The sequence below is a fragment of the Myxine glutinosa genome, chromosome 2, assembly GCF_964187855.1.
Source record: "Myxine glutinosa chromosome 2, kmMyxGlut1.1, whole genome shotgun sequence".
In the NCBI taxonomy this organism is placed as follows: Eukaryota; Metazoa; Chordata; class Myxini; order Myxiniformes; family Myxinidae; genus Myxine; species Myxine glutinosa.
The window spans coordinates 123,811,653-123,836,310 of NC_136262.1; the positions used below are offsets into that span (position 1 = coordinate 123,811,653).

The 24,658-nt window shown below is 43.1% G+C and overlaps 1 protein-coding gene across 1 annotated transcript in view; it reads right to left on the reverse strand.

Annotated features, from left to right (window-relative positions):
* LOC137421302 (DNA topoisomerase 1) overlaps positions 1 to 24,658 on the reverse strand; it is a 111,313-nt gene that overhangs the window by 83,714 nt on the left and 2,941 nt on the right. The window contains exon 3 of the mRNA XM_078771614.1: positions 11,286 to 11,439. Coding sequence (XP_078627740.1) covers positions 11,286 to 11,439 — 154 coding nt within the window. The remainder of the gene's footprint in view (positions 1 to 11,285; positions 11,440 to 24,658) is intronic.

Sequence of the window (24,658 nt, forward strand, 5' to 3'; positions counted from 1 at the left end):
GATGTGAAGGCAGCTGAAGATTTTATTATAACTTTTGCCGAACTGATAGAAGCCGAACGATACATCCCCCAGCAAATCTTCAACTGTGACGAGACAGGGCTCTTCTGGAAAAAGATGCCGAGGAGGACGTATATAACGGCAGAGGAGAAGAGCATGCCAGGCCACAACTTGTTCAGAGTGCCGGCGATAGCTCGCCTTCTCTTTGTGGAAAACACGGTGAGATCCTTAACATCCAACAACTAATGGGACGCAAACGGGGCGCCCAGTTTAGCGGTACACACATTGATGAATCACCCTGCCTGTGATTCACCCATGACAGGTTATAGCTGGGTCGGGATTCAAACCCAGGCTGGACCGTTTAGAGTCAAGTATGCGTACCTCCAGTCCAGGCCATCCTGCCAACTTGTATGCTGCATACAGGTGAAATATAAAGCGTGAGATATTTTTATATATACTGTATATTTAAAAAACAAATTGGTGTGGTTTTTGGCGGGCTGGAACGGATTAATAGCATTTCAATGCATTTTAATGGGGAAATTTAATTTGAGAAACGATCAAATTGAGTTACGAGCTCGGTCACAGAACGAATTAAACTCGTAAGTCAAGGTTTCACTGTGTGTGTGTGTGTATGTATGTATGTATGTTAGGGTGCATCAAACGCCCCAACTATTTTTAAAAAGATGTTGGATTGATCTGTCCCAAATTTTATTTTGTTCCAATCATAAAATAAAGTTGCTATACAAAATTTGGTAAGGTTTGGACATCATCTTCTGGGTCCACCTCACCATTTCATATTTTGAGTCGGTGGTATCAGAGTTGGAAATTTGACACGCAGCTGTTTTGAGGCCCATAAATAAAAATGAAAGGATTGACTGATTGCTGCATACAATAGCTCTTTGTAAAGGTATTATTGTGCTCTGTAGCAATATATCATCATCATAGGGATAGGGATACAATTCATTTATATACAAATAGTCAAAATAATGATTTTTTTCAAATATGGATATAAAGCTAAATGAAGAGTATTTTTAAAATATAATATATAAATTAAAGAATATCCTGAATGTTGTAGTCATCTTGTCTTTACAGAGATCTTTTAACTAGACAAGATGATTAAAACAATTATTAGGCTATACTCTAATAAAATTGGATAATTGATTTATTTGTTGTACATAATTATGAAATGACATTATTGTTACTAATACTACCTTTTTCTTTCAGATAAAACAATGGATGGCACAGTAAAGAAAGCATCTGTTGCAACAAGAGAGTCCACCATGGTGTTTGGTCTTGGAAGTGCCATAACTGAACAAGATTCCCAGATCAATGGCACCAGACTTCCAACTTGTTTACAAGTACTACGTTGTTTCATGTGGCACACGGAAGATGGCAAACTTGAACGACGCTCTCGGTGGGAATCAGCAAAGCTTGTACTGCAGAAAGTGACACCATTTTATGGCAAGGCTAATATTCCTATCATCTCTGAACGCAAGGCTATTGAGAAAATTATCAAACTTGCAGATGATAATTCCAAGCTTAGATCAATCCCTATCAACCGAAGAACAACTCCAGCAAGCATCACAAAGGTGAATCAAATGGAGATGAAATTTATGGAGACATTTCCCTTGTGGCCCAATGATGCTAGTTCTCACATCAAGAATCCTGAAGACTTAGCATTCCTGGAATCTATGAAGACAGATCGCTGTGCAACATTTGGCTGCCAAGATAAACTGTTGGCAGATAAGATGCAGCGTAAAGTGAACCGCGAGGAAAAAGAATCAGAGAGGCGAGCAAGTATGGAGCTGGAGTTCAACATAAATACTACAACCACTGTGTATAATATTAGTGACAGTGATGAAGAAGTAACTCTTGGACCTTCAACAAGCACACCAACAACCTCAAGAAGTCATCATCGTTTAGTTAGACCTGGCACATCAGTTTTCATTCCACATGACATCCTGAAGAGGCCCAGTCTTGTTTCACTGGCAACAAGGATGAAGATGACACCAACCCAACAGGCTGCTTTCACAGAAGCTCTTATTGAAGAAACAGGAGGGGATGTAGCGAAGGTGTCAACATCATATGCTACAGCAGATAAATCAAGACGCAAAATTGGACAGCATATTGCTACTACCTGTAAGGACAAATGGATACCTCCGAAGCTTGCTACGTTGCACTGGGACTCAAAGCTGCTTCCATGCTTAACTAACCAAAACACTTTTGAAGAACGCCTGGCTGTGCTTTTGGGTTCTCAAACTGATATGAAGCTGCTGGGTGTTCCATCCTACAAGCCTGGAACAGACCGTAAATCTGGAGATATAATTGCTCAGCTGACTAATAACCTACTTGAATCATGGAACTGCCAAGAGAATGTTGTCAACTTGACATATGACACAACTGCATCTAACACCGGCCACATCAGTGCAGCTTGTGTAACAATTCAACAACGGCTTAACAAAGCTCTTCTGTGGTCAGGCTGCAGACACCACATTGGTGAAGTCATTCTTACGCACATTTTTACTGATCTTAAAGTTGAAGCATCTAAGTCACCAGATATCTTCCTCTTCTCAAGGTTTCGCAAGAACTTTGAAATGTTTCCACACACATTCAATGAACCACTTTCACGATTTGATCCATCTCAACTAAATGAAGCAGCAACAAGTTTGACAAGTGACTGGCAAAATAATGTTCTCAGACTCTGTCACACCGAGCAATCTCTAAGACGTGATGATTATTTGGAATTTGTTGATCTGTGTACTGTATTCCTTGATGGTGAAGTAGCTGAACATCAAATAACCTTCAAGCGTCCTGGTGCACTGCATAAAGCCAGATGGATGGCAAAGCTCCTCTACTCAATCAAATTATGTCTCTTCGAAAAACAAATCGCTGATCTTCCAGCAGGTACAATTACCACAGAAAAACAAGTGCCAAAGATCAGCGAATTTGTCACGTTTGTCACTCTAGTATACAGCTCCTGGTGGATGACATGTACCTCTGTCACCGATGCCCCATGGAATGACCTGCAGCTCATCTCCAAACTGAAACAGTATGAAGCTGTCAATGCTGGAATCTCAAGAAGTGCCCTGAAAGCCTTCAAACGACATCTCTGGTACCTCACAGAAGAGATGGTTCCACTTGCCCTCTTCAGCTCAGTTGTTCCTCATGACCATCGCCGTGCTCTGGCAGACAGACTTCTGGAGGTTCAGCCAGATTTTCCAGTAACCAACCCACAAGGACGGTTTGGTACTCGGTTTGGAAAGCCCAGATTTCCTGATGACTTGACTGAGAAGACCACTCTGGCTGATTTTGTTGGACCAGATTCATGGTACCTATTTCATCATCTGAAGCTTGACTGGGCATTTCTAGTTACCGATGTTCAAGAATGGACTAACTCTGCAGCCTACCAGACATCATGGACTAATGTTGAAGCCTTGAATGTGGTGAATGACTCTGCAGAAAGGGGAGTTAAGCTTAGCTCTGACTTCCTTTCAGCAGCCAGAAGTGAAGACCACTACCAAAATGTGCTACAAGTTGTTGAGCACAACCGCAAGGAGAAACCGAATCTTCGAAAGCGAGCAGCTCAAGACTAAACTGTCAGAAATATCCATGAAAACTACAGTATCTTTGTTTTGCTTCTATTTTCATGTTCATCCATAGTCAGATGTACTCGTATTAAGATGATAAATGCTAAGATTGTGTATATATGATTCTACTGTAATAAAAATTATATCATTCTGGTATCTATAATACATATGATTATACCAATAAAATCATGATTTTGACTATTTGTGTATAAGTGAATTATATCCCTATCCCTATGATGATTATATATTGCTACAGAGCACAATAATACCTTTCCAAAGAGCTATTATATGCAGCAATCGGTCAATCCTTTCATTTTTATTTATGGGCCTCAAAACAGCTGCGTGTCAAATTTCTGACTCTGATACAACCGACTCAAAATCTAATTTGCTGAGGTGGACCCAGAAGATGATATCAAAACCTTACCAAATTTTGCATAGGAACTTTATTTTATGACTGGGACAAAATAAAATTGGGGACAGATTGTTTTCTTGACATAGGGGCGTTTGATGCACCCTAATGTATGTATGTATGTATGTATGTATGTATGTATGTATGTATATATATATATATATATATATATATATATATATATATACAGTGAAACCTTGACTTACGAGTTTAATTCGTTCTGTGACCGAGCTCGTAACTCAATTTGCTCGTTTCTCAAATTAAATTTCCCCATTAAAAGGCATTGAAATGCTATTAATCCGTTCCAGCCCCCAAAAAACCACACCAATTTTTTTTGTTTCGTGTTTTTAAATAAGAAAAATGTACTTTATAAATAACAAATAATGTATAAACAAGCACGACCTCGTATATACTGTTCATAATAAAAGAGAATGTTGTAGCGACCCATGGGTCCCCCAAGCAAGACCGGCATCAGAATCTCCTTGCTCCAGCCGGTGACGTCACCGGCGGGGATCCCCGGCGCCAGAGTGGCTGGTCACGTGACCGCCAAAGCGTCCCGCGCGTGCGGGTATAATGAGCTACACCTGTGGATCACGTGACCACCGAAGCACGCCATGCTTGAGAGGCGTGGCTTTCGGTTTCGGTTTGGGTTTTTGGTTTTGCTTTATAAGGCAGCCCGATAAACGGGCTTTTTAGTGTTCCCGAGTTGGTTTTACGAATAAACATCTTCTCGGACGAGTTTGTGCCTTGCCATCCTTTTATCCGTATTCTGCTGGAGTCCAGACTCCTTCAATGTAAAGAAATAAACTGGTTTTATTAAGTGTTGTGGCGGACACGAAAGCACTGACGTGGTGACATCACCCCGCACACCAAGTGGGGGTGGGCCACACCGGTAAGAGAGGCGTGGCCTCAGGATATAGACGGGGCGCGCAGCCTTGAGCAGCTTAGTGCTGCAGTTTGAATAAAGACTCTTGTATGAACCGCGTTGTCCGCTTGCTCCTTGCGTAAGCATTAGCGCGCGCAGCATCGCGCTACAGTGTATTTACCTTGAAGATCAGACGAAGATGCTGGCGGAGGTGGAGGAGATAACTTTTGCCCTTTTCGCCACACTTTCCTCGCTTTCACTTGCAGGGCGTTTCAATAAAAACCTGTCCAACGAGGTTTGTTTCTTCCTCCCTTTCAAAATGTTTCGAAAATTCTCCATCTCTTCATGGATAGAGGTCCGGAGCTTTGAAATAATCGTAACGCCCTTGGCTGGCGTTATAGCCTTTATCGACTCCTTCTGCTTCAAAATCGTACATATCGTAGAAGTACTACGATCGTACTACCTCGCCAAGTCGACAACACGCACACCTCGCTCATGTTTTTCGACGATTGCGTGTTTTATATCCAAGCACATCATCCTCTTCTTCTTCTCAGTACTGCCCTTGGCACTCAATTTCTTAGGACCCATGGTTAAAACTAATAAATTTTCCAAAATAACCAACATGCGAAAACAAAGCAGCAGCGATATACGGCAGAGATGCTTGCACGGCAAGATAACCACGTGACAGGAACGCTCGTTGGGCCACCTAGTGGCGGGTGGCGTAAGCTCGTAACTCAGATCTCGGCTCGCATCTCAAAGCAAAAAACCGCCCGAGCGACGGCTCGTATCTCGGAAAACTCGTAAGTTGGTGCACTCGTAAGTCAAGGTTTCACTGTATGTATATATATATATATATATATATATATATATATACATATATATATATATATATATATATATATATATATATATATATATATATATATATATACACACATATATATACATATATATACATATACAGTAATACCCCGGCCTACGTCATTAATTGGTTCCATAAGCCGTGACATAACTCGGTAAGCCGTGACATAACTCGGTTTTTAACGTAAACCGGGCGTAATGTCTTAAAAATGCCTGAAAATGAAGACAAACACCATAAAACTAGAGTAAATAACTGGAGGAGGCTGCGGCTTCGCCCTGAATCTTTGCCGCTCCCCGTCGGGAGTCACTCCGTTGTTTTCTATCGGTCGGGTCTTCTCCTCGAACGGGGTGACCGGCACTGACGTGTCGACCGTGAGCGAGCTTGTGTGCCGAGTGGCTCCGCGGCCCGCTTCACCACTGCGTGCTTTACCCAACGTGTCCGAGCAGTTTCACCGGTGGTCGTGTCGTGTCGTCTGTGACAAACGAACGAGCTCAGGGTTCCGTGAACCCGGCCGCCCCGGGGATCGACGCTCGCCTCCTAGTCGTAGACGTGCCCCGTCTTTCCTCGAGCGGCCGAAGTTGCTTGCTTCTTTTTTTTTTGGACGATGCGATATACGCAGAAACGACGACGTACAGGCAGGCATTTGCAAATCCATGCACATGTGCACATGGACACGTCGATCGGTTCGTCGACGCCAGATGCCGGCGACGTGGCTGACGAGGCACCCCGGCTCGAGGCATGACACGGTTGTTCATTTTGCATGGGCCATGGGCCCTGGGGACTGACCTCGTTGCGGACATTGCACACACTGCACGGTGACGTGACGTGACGTGACGTCTGCCACGGACGGTCGTCCGAGCCGGAATCGTCGTCATGTTTCGCCGTTGCCACGTTACGTTGGTTGTTTTACACAGTAAAGGAAGCTTTACACAGTAAAGGAATAATCACAAAAATACCAGTGAAAGGCAAAGCAAGCACGCGACCGCAACACAGGACAAAATGCATATGGCATCACCTTTGTTTTGAATGAGAACCAGCAGCTACGCGTACGTACAGTATACTGTACCCCTATTGCAGGAGATGCTCCTATTGCAGGAGATGTGGCATATATATATACTAGCAGAAGTACCCGGCATTGCCGGGCGGGGGAGGAGGGGAGGGGGAAGAGGAGGGGAGGGGAATGGGGGGGGAGGGGGGAGGGGGAGGGGAAGGGGGAAGGGGGGCGAGGAGGAGGGGAGGGGGAAGAGGAGGGGAGGGGAACAGGGGGGGAGGGGGAGGGGGAAGGGGGGAAGGGGGGAGGGGAAGGGGGGAGGGGAGGGTGTGGGGGTGCCCGGGGGAAGAAGGGCCCCTCCCCCCTCCCCCTTCACCTCCCCCCCGTTCCCCTCCCCTCCTCTTCCCCCTCCCCTCCTCCTTAACACCAGGGGGGTTGACTCAGCCTGTCATCCTACCGAGGTCGGCAAATTGAGTACCAGTTCACTGGTAATTCCCTGTGTGCCGCAAGAGGCGCCTAACAGGGTTGGCGGCACGAACCCGGAAGTCGGAACTCATTGTCGTCAAATAAATGTAGCATGTATGTTTCACTCTCTGTCACATGCCGTTGGTCCCATGTCAATCGGATGAAGTTGAAAAATTAACATTACGAAGTTTCTCTGGGACGTACTGATTCTGAATAATGAAGTTGAAAAATTAACGTTCCGAAATACGCTAATTACGCTAACAGAAGCGCTGGCGCTGCGAAGCGCTAGAGGAAGCGCTGCGCTCCCTCCCTTCGATTCCCTCCCTCTTCTGCTAGCGTTTCTGTGCTAATACGCTAATTTTAAAACCCGAAGTTTTTTAAAATTTAAGGTGTGCTGTAGTTGCTCTGAGACGTACTGATTCCGAATATGCCTTTGGTTTTTCTCTGCGATGAGTAGTTCTCGAGTTATAAGAGGACAAACAAACATACTTTACTGCTTTATATATATAGAAGTTGGTACGATTCGGCCAAGGAATCCCAGAGATAATTGCAATTAAGTGAGCAGTGACGTCACGGAACGCGCCGCCGGTAATATATTATAATTTATGGTAATCTATGCAGCACGACATGGTCATCACGGAAAACAAGGCGCCTTTGCCGGCGCAAAACGGCTCTCCCAGGGTTAAACTCGGTATCGTTGTGAGCGCACGATTCAGCCCTTCAGGAAAAAGTTTATTTTGTAAAAATCGAACCACGCGTTAAAAGGATATGACTGGTTTTGTTCGCCGGCACGTCGGCGCTCGAATCGGCTCGCGATAAAATCCAACACGCCCTTTGTCGGGGTCGTCTGAACCAACCACGGGGCGTAGAAGGCTGGGACTGGTCGCAAAAGGTAGGTCTCGATCATATCTCATAATGCTGGAAGCTGCACGTCTCTGTGATAATCTTGTGGACCATGACAAGAGATCATGCGAGTCGCTCGCAACGGCTTCAAGCACTTCCGCATTCGACCATTTCATGAACGCCATACGCCCCGAACATCAAAGCGCGTACGTATTAAACGAACATACAGTGGCCCATGTGTCGTCATTTGCACATGCGCCAAAGTCTTTGCAGGAACATGAAGCATCGGAACAGCGCATTTGCGCATGCGCAAGAGTGAGAACCGCCTGTGCACCATTACGCTAACAGAAGCGCTGGCGCTGCGAAGCGCTAGAGTGAGCGCTGCGCTCCCTCCCTTCGATTCCCACCCTCTTCTGCTAGCGCTTCTGCGCTAATACGCTAATTTTAAAACCCGAAGTTTTTTAATATTTAAGGTGTGCTGTAGTTGCTCTGAGACGTACTGATTCCGAATATGCCTTTGGTTTTTCTCTGCGATGAGTAGTTCTCGAGTTATAAGAGGACAAACAAACAAACATACTTTACTGCTTTATATATCTATAGATAGATATATAGATATATATATATATATATATATATATATATATATATATATATATATATATATATATATATATATATATATATATATATATATATACTTGCCTTGTGCAGGCCACCGTGTCTAATATATAAAGCTCTTTCTAACCACTGACTGACTGATTTACTGACGGATATTCATGTTCGTTACCTTCTGGGTGTCGTAGAAAGCTGAAATTCGGCATGCTGGCGGACATCGAAGCTGGCACACCATGAAAAAAAAAAATCACAGAACCATTGAAACGCTTCCGTAAATGACGATTTACTTTAACAAAAATTCATAAACCCGTTGCGGCTGTGTGCTTGGGGTCATTGTCCTTTGGAACTTAATCTTCACTGCAGTCCAAGCTCTTTTGCACTCGAGCAGGTTCACCTCAATGATTTGCCTGTATTCGACTCCATTCATTGTTCTCTATAATCTCACAAGTCTCCCAGCCCCTGCTGCTGAAAAGCATCCCCATAGCATGATGCTACACCACCATGCTTCACAGTAGGGATGGTGTTATTTGGGTGATTAGCTGTGCTCGGTTTCTGCGAGATGTCGCACGTTGCATTCAGGCGAAAGAATTCAGTTTTTGTCTCATAAGACCACACATATTTTGCCTAATGCTCTCGGAGTTATTCACGTGCCTTTTTTGCAAACTACAGACGTGCTGTGACATGCCTTTTTCTCAGGAGTGGCTTCCACTCTCTCATAACACCTAGATTTGTGAAGTATTACAGAGACTGTTGTTCTTCTGGCAGGTTCTTCCATCTCAGCCAAGGAACTCTGTAGTTCTGCCAGAGTGGGCACTTGGTTCTTGGTCACCCCCCTGACCAAGGTTATTCTTGCCCGGTTGCTCAGTTTGGTCGGATGACCAGCTCTAGCAAGAGTCTGGGTAGTTCCATCTTCTTTCTATTTTTTTTTAGCTCACTGTGCTCTTGGGAACTTTCAACAATCTTGAAGTTGTTTTATACCCTTCCCCAGATCTATGCCTCCTCACAATTCTATCTTGGTGCTCTACGAACAGTTCCTTGGACTTCATGGTAGAGTTTCTGCTCTGAAATGCACTATCAACTGTGGGACCTTATATAGAAAGGTGCTTCTTTCTATATCTTATCCAATCAATTGAATTGGCCAGAAGTGGACTCCATTCAAATGGCAGAGACATCTCAAGGATGATCAAAGGAAATTGGACGCAACTGAGGTCAATTTGGAGTATCACAGCAAAGGGGTTGAATACTTATTGACTCAAGACATTTTAGCTTTTCAGTTTTTAATTATTTTGTAAAAAATCGTAACAAAAACAAATTCCAGTTTGACATTATGGGGTATTGTGTGTCGATCAGTGACAAAAAACAACAACCTCAATTTTATCCATTTTAAATTCAGGCTGTAACACAACAAAATGTGAAAAAAAATCAAGGGGTGTGAATACTTTCTGAAAGCACTGTGTATTGTGTGACCCCTGTTCCTCCTGTCAATCTTCTTAGTTTAGGTTGGAAAAGTAACGACCGAATGTATCACTGTCAAAAATCGGCAGACAGACAGACACCAAATTGTGTATTTTATGATGATTTGGCTGTTAACAGCTTTACATCAACTTTGACCTTCTTTTAGTTCAAGGCAAACAGATTTACTGGAATCACAAGTCCTCTTCCAAAATAAGACTAAGGTTATGTATTTGGATTCAAGTTTACAAAATGACTTTTTCGAAATAAAGCTTAACTGACCTGAGGTATAGGAAACCACTTGTCGAAAGATTGAGTTATGAATGTTTACTATAATAATTATTTGGCGCAGGTTTTTGACATTGCAAGCGTCATGGCTTGGAATCGTTGTCAAACTTGAGGAAAGTCACCAAATACGCAAGCAATATATCAGCCAATGCTGTCAATTTGTCTGCCGGTCCCACCCTGAAACACCGGAATGCTACTCGGAAAGAAAAAAAAAAATTAAGTTAATGTCGCTTCAAATTAATCCAAACCTCCAGGAAAATTGCAATTTTTTTCAATCAGACTAAAAAAAATTATTGAACCCAAGCAGTGTATAGGCAACAGACCGTCGCTGTCTTGATCATTCCTGGAAAACCCAGGACAAGAATAAAAGGATTCCTTTTTTTCAATCGTGATATTTTTACCACCGGCTTCAACTAGTTAATCAATAATCTGAAAAAGTGCAAGTGACGTAGTCCATTCAACAATGGGGAAAGCACAATTTTTTGGGGGAACACAATATATTCAATTGTAGTAGGATAAAATACTATGCAGAACCTACAAAATGATAACTCTGTTCCAATCATCGACCAGCGTTTTCATTTGTAGATTCTGCATACATTAGGAGCACTGCAGTTCAGGGTAACATCAAAAGTGGTGCATGGAGAACACAAGTACTAAAATAAATTTTGTGTATTCCTCAGAAAAACACAGTGGAGCGGCAAAATTCATTTATATTGCAATCGTGATCAAATCAAATAAACTTGCACTTGCGAAATTAAATTTTTTAAAAAGGAACTCGATACTGCATTCTAACGTGGCATTGGCACTGTATGCGGAGATTAAGTCACGACCTTGTGACATTTGGGATGTTTTCCAACACAGAAATGAATGGTCTACAACATAGAGGTGTTGCAAACAAGGCAAAGAACAACCTGTGAGAAGAGTCCTTGTGGTCATGGTTGCCGTGTTTCTCACTCCTGCTGCGCTCACGATCCTTGTCCTTGTGTTTCGACTTGCGATCCTTGTGCTTGTGCCTATCTCCATCCCTGTGTTTGTGGTTTTGGGTGTTGGCGTGTTTTTGAGCATCTGCCACACAGCAAACCTACAGTTAGGCAATAAACTGTCTCTCAAAAATAAGGATTATCAAAATAAATGCCAAATTGTTTTCTCTTAACAAAATGGGGCTGAAGCATTCATTTAATTCCATGTAAAACAACCAAAACTACCACTACTATTCCTCCAAGGAACCTTGACACGACGACATTTGGCTCACAATGCACTCCAAAAACATCACATTAATTCCAAATAATCAGTGTACCGACTCAATGTCATTGGTGGGGAGGGGTAACAGTGGGGGCAGGAACAGAAACATCACTCGGCAGGTATTATACCATACAGCGGACCCCAGGACGTGTTCCACGGATCCCGCCCAGGACCCAATTTAGCAGAGCACAACTGTCTAAGTCCACTTAAATTAATTCCAAGCTTACCCACACCACGATTTCAAATAGCAATTTTCACAACATTGAATATAAATAACAGTACAGGTAGTCCGCGGGTTACGAACGAGTTCCGTTTTTAAGTCTGTAAGTCAAATTTGTATGTAAGTCGGAACAGTTGCGTACGGTTCCCATCTAGCGTCAATTAGTAAAATGTTTGTCTTAGTATATATAGTATATATTTTACCTAAAACATCTATAGGTATAAAAAACATGAAAGAAGCATTTCTTAAACTGTTTAGATAGAAATATAGATAGGAAAATAGATAGATAGAAAAGATAATGATTAAAGGTTAACACTTACTCTCGTTCCAATTGATGTCTTGCAAACCTTGAAACGATCATACCTTGACATACAGTCACGTGAAAAGGTAAGTACACCCCATGTAAAGTTTTGACTTTTTCAACATATTTCAACATAGCTATTTAATCTTCATTTCAACAATATTGATAAATAAAGGTGATATAAGACAACAAGTATCATGAAACATTTACATTTTGTAGTCCATTGTATAATTTAAATAAACATAAATGCAAATTTCGCATGTGGAAAAAGTAAGTACACCCCTACATTTATCACTACTTCAAATACCTAAAATTAGAATCAGGTGCACCAGCTCAGGTGCAAATGATTAGAACATCGTTAGAGAGGACCTTGGAGGAACCTCTCTTATTTAAACTCAGACATTTAGTTTGGTTTGCTCTTTGTTGTTGAAGTGTGCGGCATCACCATGCCTAGATCAAAAGAGCTATCTGACGCCTTCAGAAAGAAGGTTATAGATGCCTACGAGTCTGGGAAGGGATTTGAAAAGATCTCCAAACAATTTGAAATCAATCATTCGACTGTCCGGAAGATCATGTACAAGTGGCGAAGATTCCAAACAACTGCCAACTTGTTCAGGCCAGGCCGCTCCAGCAAGTTCAGCCCGAGAGCAGACCGCAAGATGCTGAAAGAAGTCTCGAAGAACCCCAGAATGTCATCACGGGACCTACAGGTAGCTCTTGCCACTGTTGATGTCAAAGTGCACGAGTCTACCATTAGAAAGAGGCTGCACAAATTTGATCTACATGGGAGGCGTGCCAGGAGGAAACCTTTGCTGTCCAGAAAGAACATCAGGGCAAGACTAAAGTTTGCCAATGAACACCTTGGCAAAGACCAGCACTTCTGGAACAATGTGCTCTGGACAGATGAGTCAAAGGTAGAGCTATTTGGCCACAGTACCAGAAGACATGTTTGGCGAAAACCAAAGACAGCATTTGACCACAAGAACCTGATACCATCTGTAAAGCATGGTGGTGGAAATATTATGGTTTGGGGCAGCTTTGCTGCATCAGCGCCTGGGCAGCTCACCATCATAGAATCCACTATGAATTATTCATTGTACCAGAGGGTGCTTGAGGATAATGAGGCCATCTGTCGGAAAATTGAAGCTCAACCGAAGGTGGACCTTGCAACATGACAATGACCCTAAACATACCAGTAAATCCACCAAGGAATGGCTGAAAAGAAAGAAATGGAGGGTTCTGGAATGGCCAAGTCAAAGCCCAGATCGAAATCCCATCGAGATGTTGTGGGGGGATTTGAAACGAGCTGTGCATGCAAGAAAGCCCTCAAACATCGCACAGCTGAAATAATTCTGCATGGAGGAGTGGGCAAAAATTTCTCCCAGTCGATGTCAGAGACTGGTAGACAGTTATAAGAAATGCCTACTTGAGGTTGTTTCTGCCAAAGGGGGCAATACCACCTATTAGAGCCAAGGGTGTACTTACTTTTTCCACATGCGAAATTTGCATTTATGTTTATTTAAATTATACAATGAACTACAAAATGTCAATGTTTCATGATATTTGTTATATTATATCACCTTTATCTATCAATATTGTTGAAATGAAGATCAAATAGCTGTATGTTGAAATATGTTGAAAAAGTCAGAACTTTACATGGGGTGTACTTACTTTTTCACGTGACTGTATCTCTCCAGAGATGATGGGTCTGGTGTTGGAGAGGATGGACCTGGTGCTGGTCAATTTTCTTAAAGTAAACATGAATGGTGGCTTGAACAGAGCTTTTCTCATATTTCTCTTGTCTACTGCTCCCCTTATTATATACTTTGTGTGTCTGTTTGATTTTTTTTCTGTGTGAGAAATGTTAGCTCTTTCACGAGCCTCGATTCTGTATATAACAAAAGAAAAAAAGAAAAATTTAAAAAAAATGTAAAAAGCAAAAAAACAAACTATTTTTTAAATAATAGGCTTTACGGAGGTCAGTACGTAAGTACGGGCGTTCATAAGTCGGGTGTCGTTCGTAATCCGGGGACTGCCTGTATTCATGTTCTTTCATTCTTTAAAGTTATTATTGACAAACGTTGACGTAACAGAATAAATGCAAGTTCAATACATTTGAGAGAGAGCCGAAGTGTATGTGAGCGGTATGACTATAATAATAATAATAATAATAATAATAATAATAATAATAATAATACTTTTATTTTATATAGCGCTTTTCAAGAAGCCCAAAAACGCTTTGACAGAGTACAAAAAAACAAGTGCAAAAAGACAAAAATAAATAGGTAAATAATCAAAGCAAAAGGAAGGAGAAGGAGAAGAGATAGTCAGGGGTTAAATGCTAAATGCAGTGTTGAACAGGTGGGTCTTGAGTGATGTTTTGAATGTGGTGAGTGAGGAGGAGTCTTTGATGGTGTGAGGTAGTGAGTTCCAGAGGGTGGGAGCAGCAATTCAGATCCTGGGGGGATCCCTGTCCCCCCAGGATCTGAATTTGGTCTGGATGGGGGGGGGGGCTAGGAGGTTGGCACCAGCAGAGCGGTGGTTGCGGGTGGGAGTGTGTCTGGAGAGGAGGTCAGTCAGGTAGGATGGGGCCAGGTTATGGAGGGCTTTGTAGGTCAAGAGGAGGATTTTGTACTGGATTCTCTGGGGGATGGGGAGCCAGTGAAGCTTATAAAGGACGGGGGTGATGTGATCACGGGTCCGGGAATTGGGTGAGTAGACGGGCAGCGGAGTTCTGAATGTATTGGAGTTTATTGATGATTATTGAGGGTGACTATGCTCTGGAATGCATAACAAAACCTTTGGGAAGAAATTGATTCAAGCATAATCTATCAACTAAAAATCCATAGAAAGTGCTTTTGGTTACATATTATAACAATTAATTTTGTTATGATTTCAAATTTAATAAATTTGCTGCTGGACTCAGACTTTTATATCCCATTGTATGCATGTTTGTGTACTGCACGTATAGTTTCCCATGTACATTAAAAAAAAAATTCAGGGCTTGGTATAACTGTTGTTTTTCGAGGATATAACTTTTGTATGGTAAGGAAAGAACAAACAATGACAGCACCTTCACCTTTCCACGAGACCCTCTCATAGACCTGACAACCATTACACTTGCATGCAATCACACAAGTAAGGTGAGGTGAGGCCTCGCTAAATCCCTCGACAGTGTTAACTAGAGCGAAGCCGATGGCAAGCCATCGCAATCCTCATGCTTCCCACCTAAAGCAAAGTTGAAAGAAGGCAAAAAGTTCCACCAGAATGACCAAATGGCAAATTTTGAGTTCAGAGAAAACTTTGTTTTGACCCAATGTCCCTAAATCCCCACCCTCTGGGGCAGGAACCGGGAGTGAAATCCAAAAAAAAAGTTAAATATTTATTGGGTCCCCCAATGCTGAATGCATATATATACAAAGTTTCATTAAAAATTGTTTAAAGATGTGCCCATAATTACATTTTTGGTACACTATTTTACCACACCTCAGGGCCCCAGAGTGTGGGGCCAAAGTTGATACTGCTCTCGCACCTTTTTGCCATGTGGTGATGTTAACCAACTAGTTTGGTGAATTTCTGCACAATCGTTTAGGAGTTAACATGACAGACAGACAGACACCGATTACAATATCTCCGTGTTTTTTTTTAAAGCGTGGCAATAATGGCAATCTTAATTTAAATGTATACTATACCCCTGAGAATACAACCAAAAACCCAATTAGCTTTACCTGTAGCTGCCAGGCAGGTGCGGTCTGTTTACCACTCCCCCACCCCCTCCAGATCCTTGATGTGTGTAACACACTCCAACACTGCCCCTTGCATTAATATTTCCCATCCCCAGCATCTTGCTGTTCCTTGTGTTAATCAGCATATGCCAATATTTTATCCGGTCCATGAAAGTATCTAAGATTTTCTTGAATCCGACCACACCCTCTCTGCTTTCTACCTTACCACAAACCTTAATGTCATCTGAAAATTTTTAAATCTTACACTTGCGTCAAAAAGAATGAATACAAACTAAAAATCATAACAGTGACTTAATATTGATCCCTGAGATACCCCACAACTTAAAACATCCCAACTAGACAGCCTCCCTCCCACTCAGTCTCCAATCATTACCTCCACCACCAAAAGGTGGACAGAGGTTATATGTTTTTACCCCTGTTTGTCTGTCTGTCTGTGAGCAGGATATCACAAAAAGTTATGGATGGATTCGGACAAAATTTGGTTGGGTGTGTGACAAGAAAGAATTTATTAAATTTTGGTGAATATACGAATCTGGATGTGGATGCAAGAATTTATTTATATTTTTCAGTGATTCTTCACCATTGACAAGGCCAAAAACGATGTTTCAAAAGGTTTTGGACAGATTATGACAAAAATTTGTGGATGAGTTGGGTAGGTGACAAGAACAAGCCAATTAGATTTTGGTTCAGGTCCAGGTCCGTTCTATGTAATCCAGTTTTCAATCCTGTTAGGTACACTACCAGCCAATCCGCAAGCCGTAACCATAAGCTAACAGCCTTGTATTTAGTACCATATCAAGTAGCTTCTGAAACCAAATATACTAAAGCCATTGCACTTCCCTCATCCACCAAATAACAAACTGCTTCATTGAACGCCAATAAATCTGTTAAACATGACCCGCCTTCAGTTAGTTTGCATGGTTCTCCATCTGATCCATAATCAACACGTCAAACATTTCTCCCACAAGGACCAGATATACAGTGGAATGAAGAACTGTTAGACATGGCTTGAGAAGACGAGTGTTGGTATGCATCAGGTAGCTTTTTTTTCAACTCACGAGTAAACTTTACCGACACATCACTTGCTCAAATGTGCATCAAAACAGTTTTCCTGCCAAGACCTATCAAAATGTCATTTAACCTTCCTTCAACCAACACCAAAATTGATGTCTAAGCTTACAAACCTTCTTGCAGAACGAAGCATAGGAATATTAAAGTTTAATCAACCATGAGAACCATCCCTGGATGTAGCTTGCCCCACGTCACCCACATGCTGCCCCCGCCTACGCACCATCTTGGGCACCCCACCCTATGCGCAACATTGGACTACATCCAACCACCCTGGAAATCACCCACTCATGTGCCAACCTCTCCACCCTAGACACCGCCACACCACACTGAAGGCTCCCCCTGCCCCACCTTGGCCACAGCCTGCCCTTGCACAACTTCAGCCGCTCAACATGCCACCTTGGACGCCGCCAGCCCCACGTGTCACCTCAGCCACAGTCTGCACTCATACCACCATGAATGCCGCACGCCCCACCGTGCCCTATTGCAACTTTTTTTTCACCGGACCACTCTTTGCCTGCGCTATACGTTGGCCACTACCTGTCCCAACTCCACCTTGGCCACCACTAGTCCTAACTCCACCTTGAACAATTATAGGGGACCACCCCCCCCCCCCACCCCCTTGTGGTGGTTGTACCCCCCAATGTAAGACGGGGACAAAATCTTCCCCATTCTCCCCTCCTGCTTTGGATTAATCACGGCAGCGCGGTCAACATAGACCAGCCCTTTCCCTCTTGTCTGTCTCTTCATATCTCTATATATCTCTGTATATATCTCTCTATATATATCTCTCTGTCTCTGTCTCTCTCTTTGTGTGTCTCTCTGTCTGTTTGTTTCTAACTCTCTCTATAACACTCTCTCTAGCTCTGTCGTGGCCCTGACTTTGTGAAAGCAGGGGCACACCATCCTGGATCTATAATACTCTATTATACAACTTGGGATCTATTATACAATTTGGGATCTATTATACAATTTGGGATCTATTATACAATTTGGAATCTATTATACTCTCTCTCCAATAAATTTTTGACACAAGCGTTATCATAATGCTTATAACCTTTTCTCTTCTCCTTGTTCACGGATTGACCGACTCGCTATTTACTTATTTCCCAACCATCTTCTACTACCTTTCTCTACTCTCAATTCCCATCAAGTAATCAAATTACAAGGTAAAAAAAAACAACCTACTACTCAACTTGATGCTGAAACAAAGGCTTAGATGACACACTTAAAAGGATGACACACTCTTACGATGTCTCTCCGAAAAGACCGACTGGACAACCCTCCCATCCACTCTCTGAATAATCCTCTCCAAGAAGTTCTGTCACTCAAGCTTTTGGGTCTCACTATCTGCCATGATCTTTCCTGGGAAAACAACATTTCAAATCTGGCCTCCAAAGCCAGTCGCCGACTGGGCATCCTCCGTCGTGCGAAGTCCTTCCTTGGCACACCTGAGCTCCTCACAACGTACAAGGCTTTCATCTGCAGCTCAATGGAATACTGCTCTCCGCTCTGGGCTGGTGCTCCTGCCTCACACCTAGCTCGTCTTCACGCTGTTGAAACCAAAGCGTTCAGAATCATTGGAATCTCCCGCGATGAAGCTAACTCCGAGGGCCTTTCACTCACTCACCGCAGGCAGGTTGGTGGTCTTTCCGTCTTCTACCGACTCCTCTCCGGCCTTGCCCACCCCCCCCCCCCCCCCCAGCTCTCTCTGGGCTCTGTCCCCCAAATATTCCTACAGGTCGCACAAGATCTGCCTGCAACCCTCTTATGGTTAAACTGACAAAATCAAGACTCTCTGCTCACCTTCACTCCTTCATTCCTCTTTTCTCCCGCCTCGGGAACAAACTCCCTCACTCTCTTCAATCCCACTCCTCCCTCCAGGTCTTTAAAACAGCTGTTCACCACCATCTCTTATCTTCCCCCATCCAAAACCTTGATCTTTTCTACCCCTGCTAATTTAATCCCAAATCCACTTTTTTGAAATACCAACTTCTTTCCTGGAAATCCTTGGTGTCCTTGTATTTCTACCCCCGTCTCGCCCCACCGCTCGTCCCATCGCCCGCCCCATTGCTCATCCCACCGCTCGCCCCACCTCTGCACGCACCGCTGCATGTACTGAGCTCGACTATCCGCTCTAACTCCTCTATCCCGAGGCCTATTCGCTACACTCGGCAAAAACTTTTGTCTTTAAACAACACCACTCGATTGACTCCTGGACTCGTGTCAGGCCTCAGAGAACTTGAAATCGGCGTTGGTCACCCGAGAAAACGCACAAAGCGAGGCGGGAGGAGAAAGCAGAGAAAAATACCGATTGTGATTTCTCTTCGCGACCAGCGACGGCCCGGCCCACATTTTAATAATTCCTGCGAAAAAGTGTCCCCTGTCAACTTCAATAACCTCGTCTATCCCTGTAGTGTAGAACATACACAGCACCAAAACAACACCGTTCTGACCTGTATCTCGCCTTATTCAATGCTCAGTCTGTAAGTAGTCCTGACAAGCGAACCGAGATTACCTCTTTTATTCAAGATAATGATATTGATGTGCTTTTTCTGACCGAAACTTGGCTCCGACCCAGTGGCGACGAAGCGAGGTGTGCTGATCTCACCCCACCTGGATACACCCTGCAGTCATTTCCTCGCTCCTTCAGGGGTGGGGGCATGGCTATTATTTACAGAGACAACTTCTCTCCATTTGTCTCCTTCACCACGACTTTTTCATTCGACCATTCATCCTACGAGCTAGCCCATGTCACCTTCACTCTGTCAGAAAACACTCTTCATTTCTTCTGCCTCTACCGACCTCCACCTAACCGGAAAAACAAGCTTACTGACTATGTTCGTGACGCAGCTTCCTAATCTGCTCGACAACTGCAATACTCTTCCTGGTTTCGTCTTCATTCTTGTAGATTTCAACGTCCACTACGACCAACCACAACATCCTCTCACTTCAAAGATCATTGACCTCCTTTCTACTTTTAGTCTGTCTCAGTCTGTCTCAGTCTGTCTCCCAACCTACACACGTTAAAGGACACATCCTGGATTGGTTAGTGCACAGATGCGATGATCAGTTGGTGCAGTCCACGTCAGTGACCTGTGCTATCACCTCGGACCACTTCTGTGTCACCAGCCACCTGAGTATTGCTGTTCCTCGTCTTCAGCCCACCTTCATCACTGCCCGCAACATTCGTGCCATCGACCGTTCCGCCTTTAAAGAGGACCTTCACACCCGTCTCTCTGGCCGTTCCTATGTCACTGCAGAAGACCTCGACTGTTGCCTCCGCACAGCGTTGGACTGTCATGCTCCGACACGGCGCGCCATTCCCAGACGCAGGAGTACTCCGTGGTTCAGCCCAGTCAGCGACGAAGTCAGGGCTGCCAAAAAGGAACGACGACGTGCCGAGAGACAGTGGCTGAAGACTGGCCTCACAGTCCATAAACAGTTGTATAACATAGCTAAAAGACTCATCATAAAAATCATTCTGAAAGCAAAAACGTCATATATTTCTGATCGGATTACTAGGAGCTCCTCCTGCAAGCAACTGTTCAGCATTACCAACCGCCTGTTTGCCACCAAAAATAAATCCGTTCTTCCCACTGTGTTTCCTCAAAACGAACTACCCCAACGCTTCCTGCATTTCTTTCACAATAAAATTCAGTCAATAAGAAACAATCTTGACAAGCAGTCACTCCTTTCCTTCGATGATGCTGAACACTGCTTTCACGGACGACCTCTTAGTTCGTTTACTCCTGTTACTGAGGAAATTGTCAAATGTACAACCCTCAAGTCAAACACAAAAACATGTGATCTTGACCCCCCCTTCCCACCGATTTGTTTATTGAGTGTTTGGACACCCTCCTCCCATTTATTACTGCAGTTATCAATGATTCTCTGACTACGGGTTCATTTCCGCTTCTCTTTAAACAAGCTCTTGTTAAACTACTTCTTAAAAAGCCCACCCTTGACCTTAACGACATGAAAAATTACCGTCCTATCTCCAACCTGTCTTTCCTGTCAAAGATCACAGAAAGAATTGTGCTATCACAGATGAATGACCATCTAGTTTCAAATAATCTTTTCAATTCCCACCAGTCAGCATATAGACCAGGCCATAGCACCGAGACCGCACTCCTAAGAATAACCAATGATCTTCTGACCTCTCTTGACTGTGGTAAGGTTTCCGTTCTTGCTCTTTTGGACTTGTCTGCCGCCTTTGACACGATTGACCACAGTCTTAATTCGTCGTCTTGAAATCACATTTGGTATAACTGGTACTCCCCTTTCTTGGCTGATGTCCTATCTTACTGATAGAGTGCAAACAGTTGTTGTCAATGGCCAGAAATCAGCCCCTTCTCCGCTTTCCTTTGGCGTTCCCCAGGGCTCAGTCCTGGGACCTATCCTCTTTCTTTTGTACACTCAGCCTCTATTTGATCTTGTTGCCAGACATTCAGTTGATCACCACGCCTTTGCGGACGACAATCAGCTGTACAAAGGAAGCACGATTCAACAAATCGTGCCCACTGTTGAAGTGTTAGAAGGCTGTATTGCCGACGTGAAGGCGTGGATGACCCAAAACAAACTTCAGCTGAACGATGCTAAAACAGAGTCTATGATTGTAAGATCGCACAGATGTCCTCTACAATGTTCACTTCCTACCACTATTCATGTTGGTGAAACCGATGTAAACTTTGTTTCGTCAGCCAAGAACCTTGGTGTGGTTTTCGACTGTAACATGACATTTTCCAAGCAAGTACTTCAAACTTGCAAATCAGCATACTTTCAGCTGCGAAAGATCGCATCCATTCGCCACTTTCTTACTCCTCAAGCTGCTCTAACTCTGGTCTGTGCCCTTGTCCTCTCAAGGCTAGACTATTGTAATTCTTTGTATGCTGGCTGCCCTCAGTTTCTCTTGGATAAGTTACAAAAGGTTCAAAACTCTGCCGCTCGTCTTGTCTGTAAGGCGAAGAAGTCTGACCATGTTACTCCGCTTCTTGAATCTTTACACTGGCTGCCTGTCTCTGCTCGTGTGCAATACAAAATTTGCACACTATGTTATAAATCATTGTGTGGAACGGGACCTCACTATCTCTCCGATTTGCTCACTCTCTATGAACCTCGGCGACGGCTTCGTTCAAGCGACGACTATGACCTTAGAGCCGCCGCGCACCAGCACCAAGTCGTTTGACGAGAAATCCTTTTCCTTTGCTGCACCTCTGCTCTAGAATGACTTGCCTTCCTCTGTTCGACATGATGACCCTGTTCCTGCCTTTAAAACCTCCCTCAAGACCTATCTGTTTCACAAGTCTTTCAAAGTCTAAGTCCTGTTTTCCCTTTGGTTTGGGGTGGGACAGAGATCGAGAGTATGTCTGTGTACATGTGCGGGGGAGGGGGAGGGAGGGGAGGAGGAGGGGGAGTACACATCTGTGGGTTTTGAATGGGGAGGGAGAGGAATAGGGCAAGAGTGAAGGTGTGTCTGTGTGTGTATGTTTGTGTGTGTGCGTTCGCATGATAATGTAAAGCGCCATGAGGGTAGTTTACTCTGCTTGATGGGGCTATATAAGACTCCTTTATTATTATTATTTCATACTTCTCCCCCCCCCCCTTCCCACACCTCCTCCCCCCCACACATCTCCCGATGTCCTTGCTCTCAAATGTTGTGTTTGTGTGCTTCCCCTTCTCTCCCCATCTTGTCTACCGCTCCGTCTTTTTATATATTTTGTTTGTCTGTTTGATTTTTTTGTGTGATAAATGTTAGGTCTTTCACAAGCCTCAATTCTGTAGACAAGAAAAAATAAAAAAAACCAAAAAAAACGAATACAAGTACTCAATTAACTACAAATAATAATTTATGATGACAACCTTAATTGATATTCAATACAGGGGTCAAGAATACAGGGGAAATAACCCTGCCGTCCTGAGTACGGAATCAACAGACCACAATATCCAAATTTTCCAAAATCTTGAAGTATTTTCAAGCTCTCCTCTGAACAAAACGACTGAAATTTTCAAAGCAGCATCCCCTTGTTTTTTGTGTTTTGTGTGTCGGTTTGTCTTTTTGTGTGATTAATGTTAGCTCTTTCACGAGCCTCGATCTTGTATACTAAAAAAAAAAAAAAAAAAAGCATCATTTGGTGACAGGACAATGGAAGCGGGTACTCTGGTCTGATGAATCGAAGTTTGAAGGTTGGGTGACCGAACAATCAAAGCCCCAAATTTAGTCAGGTTCACTATGTTTTTTCGTTCAAAATCATGGTAGATTAGCAAACCTATACATTTTTGGAAACGTTATTACATGGAAAATCTGAAAATCAATGTTTACATTTGCTAATTCTGACCAATTCGATTCGAACAATTCCATTCGACCAATTCGACCAATCGCTTCGATCGACCATTCGACCAATTCGATCGATTCGATTCGATTCGATCGACCATTCGACCAATTCGATTTGCCAATCAATTTGACCGACCTTTGCTTGTGTGGAACGGACTGTGAAAACGATGCGGACTATATTGTCGGATACGACACACAGGACAGTGATGACGAACTCTAAATGGCATATTCTGTAATCGTGTATGTTTGATGCCATTGACTGCCTGTGTATATTTTGTCATTGACTGCCTGTGTAGATGTGAAGTTATACTGACTGCATGTGTATATATGATTTTGCTGACTGCCTGTGTATGTTTGGTGATATGAATTATTGTGACACATTTTGATGTTATTAACTGCCTGTACAAAATGATAACATGTATTTGATTTTTATGCAACTTATCGCGAATATAAAGACAGTATTTTGCAATTCAAAACCTTCGATTCGTGTCTTACCATTCCCCATAGCACTCATTTGATACTTTCATTGGATTCCTTGTCCCTGAAAATATAGGTTTAGTATATTTTTTAAAGTTTTTAGGGTAATTAGAGGCAGAAATAGAAAAAAAATATGTATTTTACAGTGGCCATTTTGAAAATCCAAAATGGCCGCCATACAGGTATCTCTCCAAATGTAAACTGATTTTTAGTTTCCTTATGCTATAACCTTTCCAAAAATGTATAGGTTTGCTAATCTACCATGATTTTGAACGAAATATAATTTATTGACATAGTGAACCTGACTAATTCCTCCCTTTTAATTTTGGGGTCAGTCAGAGAAAGTGTTTGGCCGAAGCCTTTCACGAACCGGATGTCCAGGCTTGACATTCAATCGGATGCGATTTGGACAATAATTTGCAATTTGTTCCGTGTACTGTAGATAGATAGGTCACCTCTTAAAGACATTGTGGGATATTTAACATCTACCAGCTAAAGCCAGCAGACGCGTCTATCCGAGGACGCACACCTGGAAAGCACCGATCTGACAGTTTAGTTTGAGTTGGGAATCAAACCCAAATTAGACTGCTCAGAGGTAAGTAAGTGCAGTACCTGTGCACCATCCTCATGGATTTCTTGACATCTAGAACCAAATCCCAAATTTCATTTTGATCTATAACAGCTGAACAGTTCCCGATGATGTAATCAATTCAAGACTTTTATGTAATAATGCAAATTGTTCAAATAACATATAAATAAAGCTCATTGTAACCACTCACTCACTCATTGACTGATATTAATGATCGGTACCTTCCGGATGTCGTACAAAGCTGAAATGTGTCGTGCCGCTGGGCAATGAAGCCGATAGACCGGGAAAAATCAGAATTGTCGGAAAG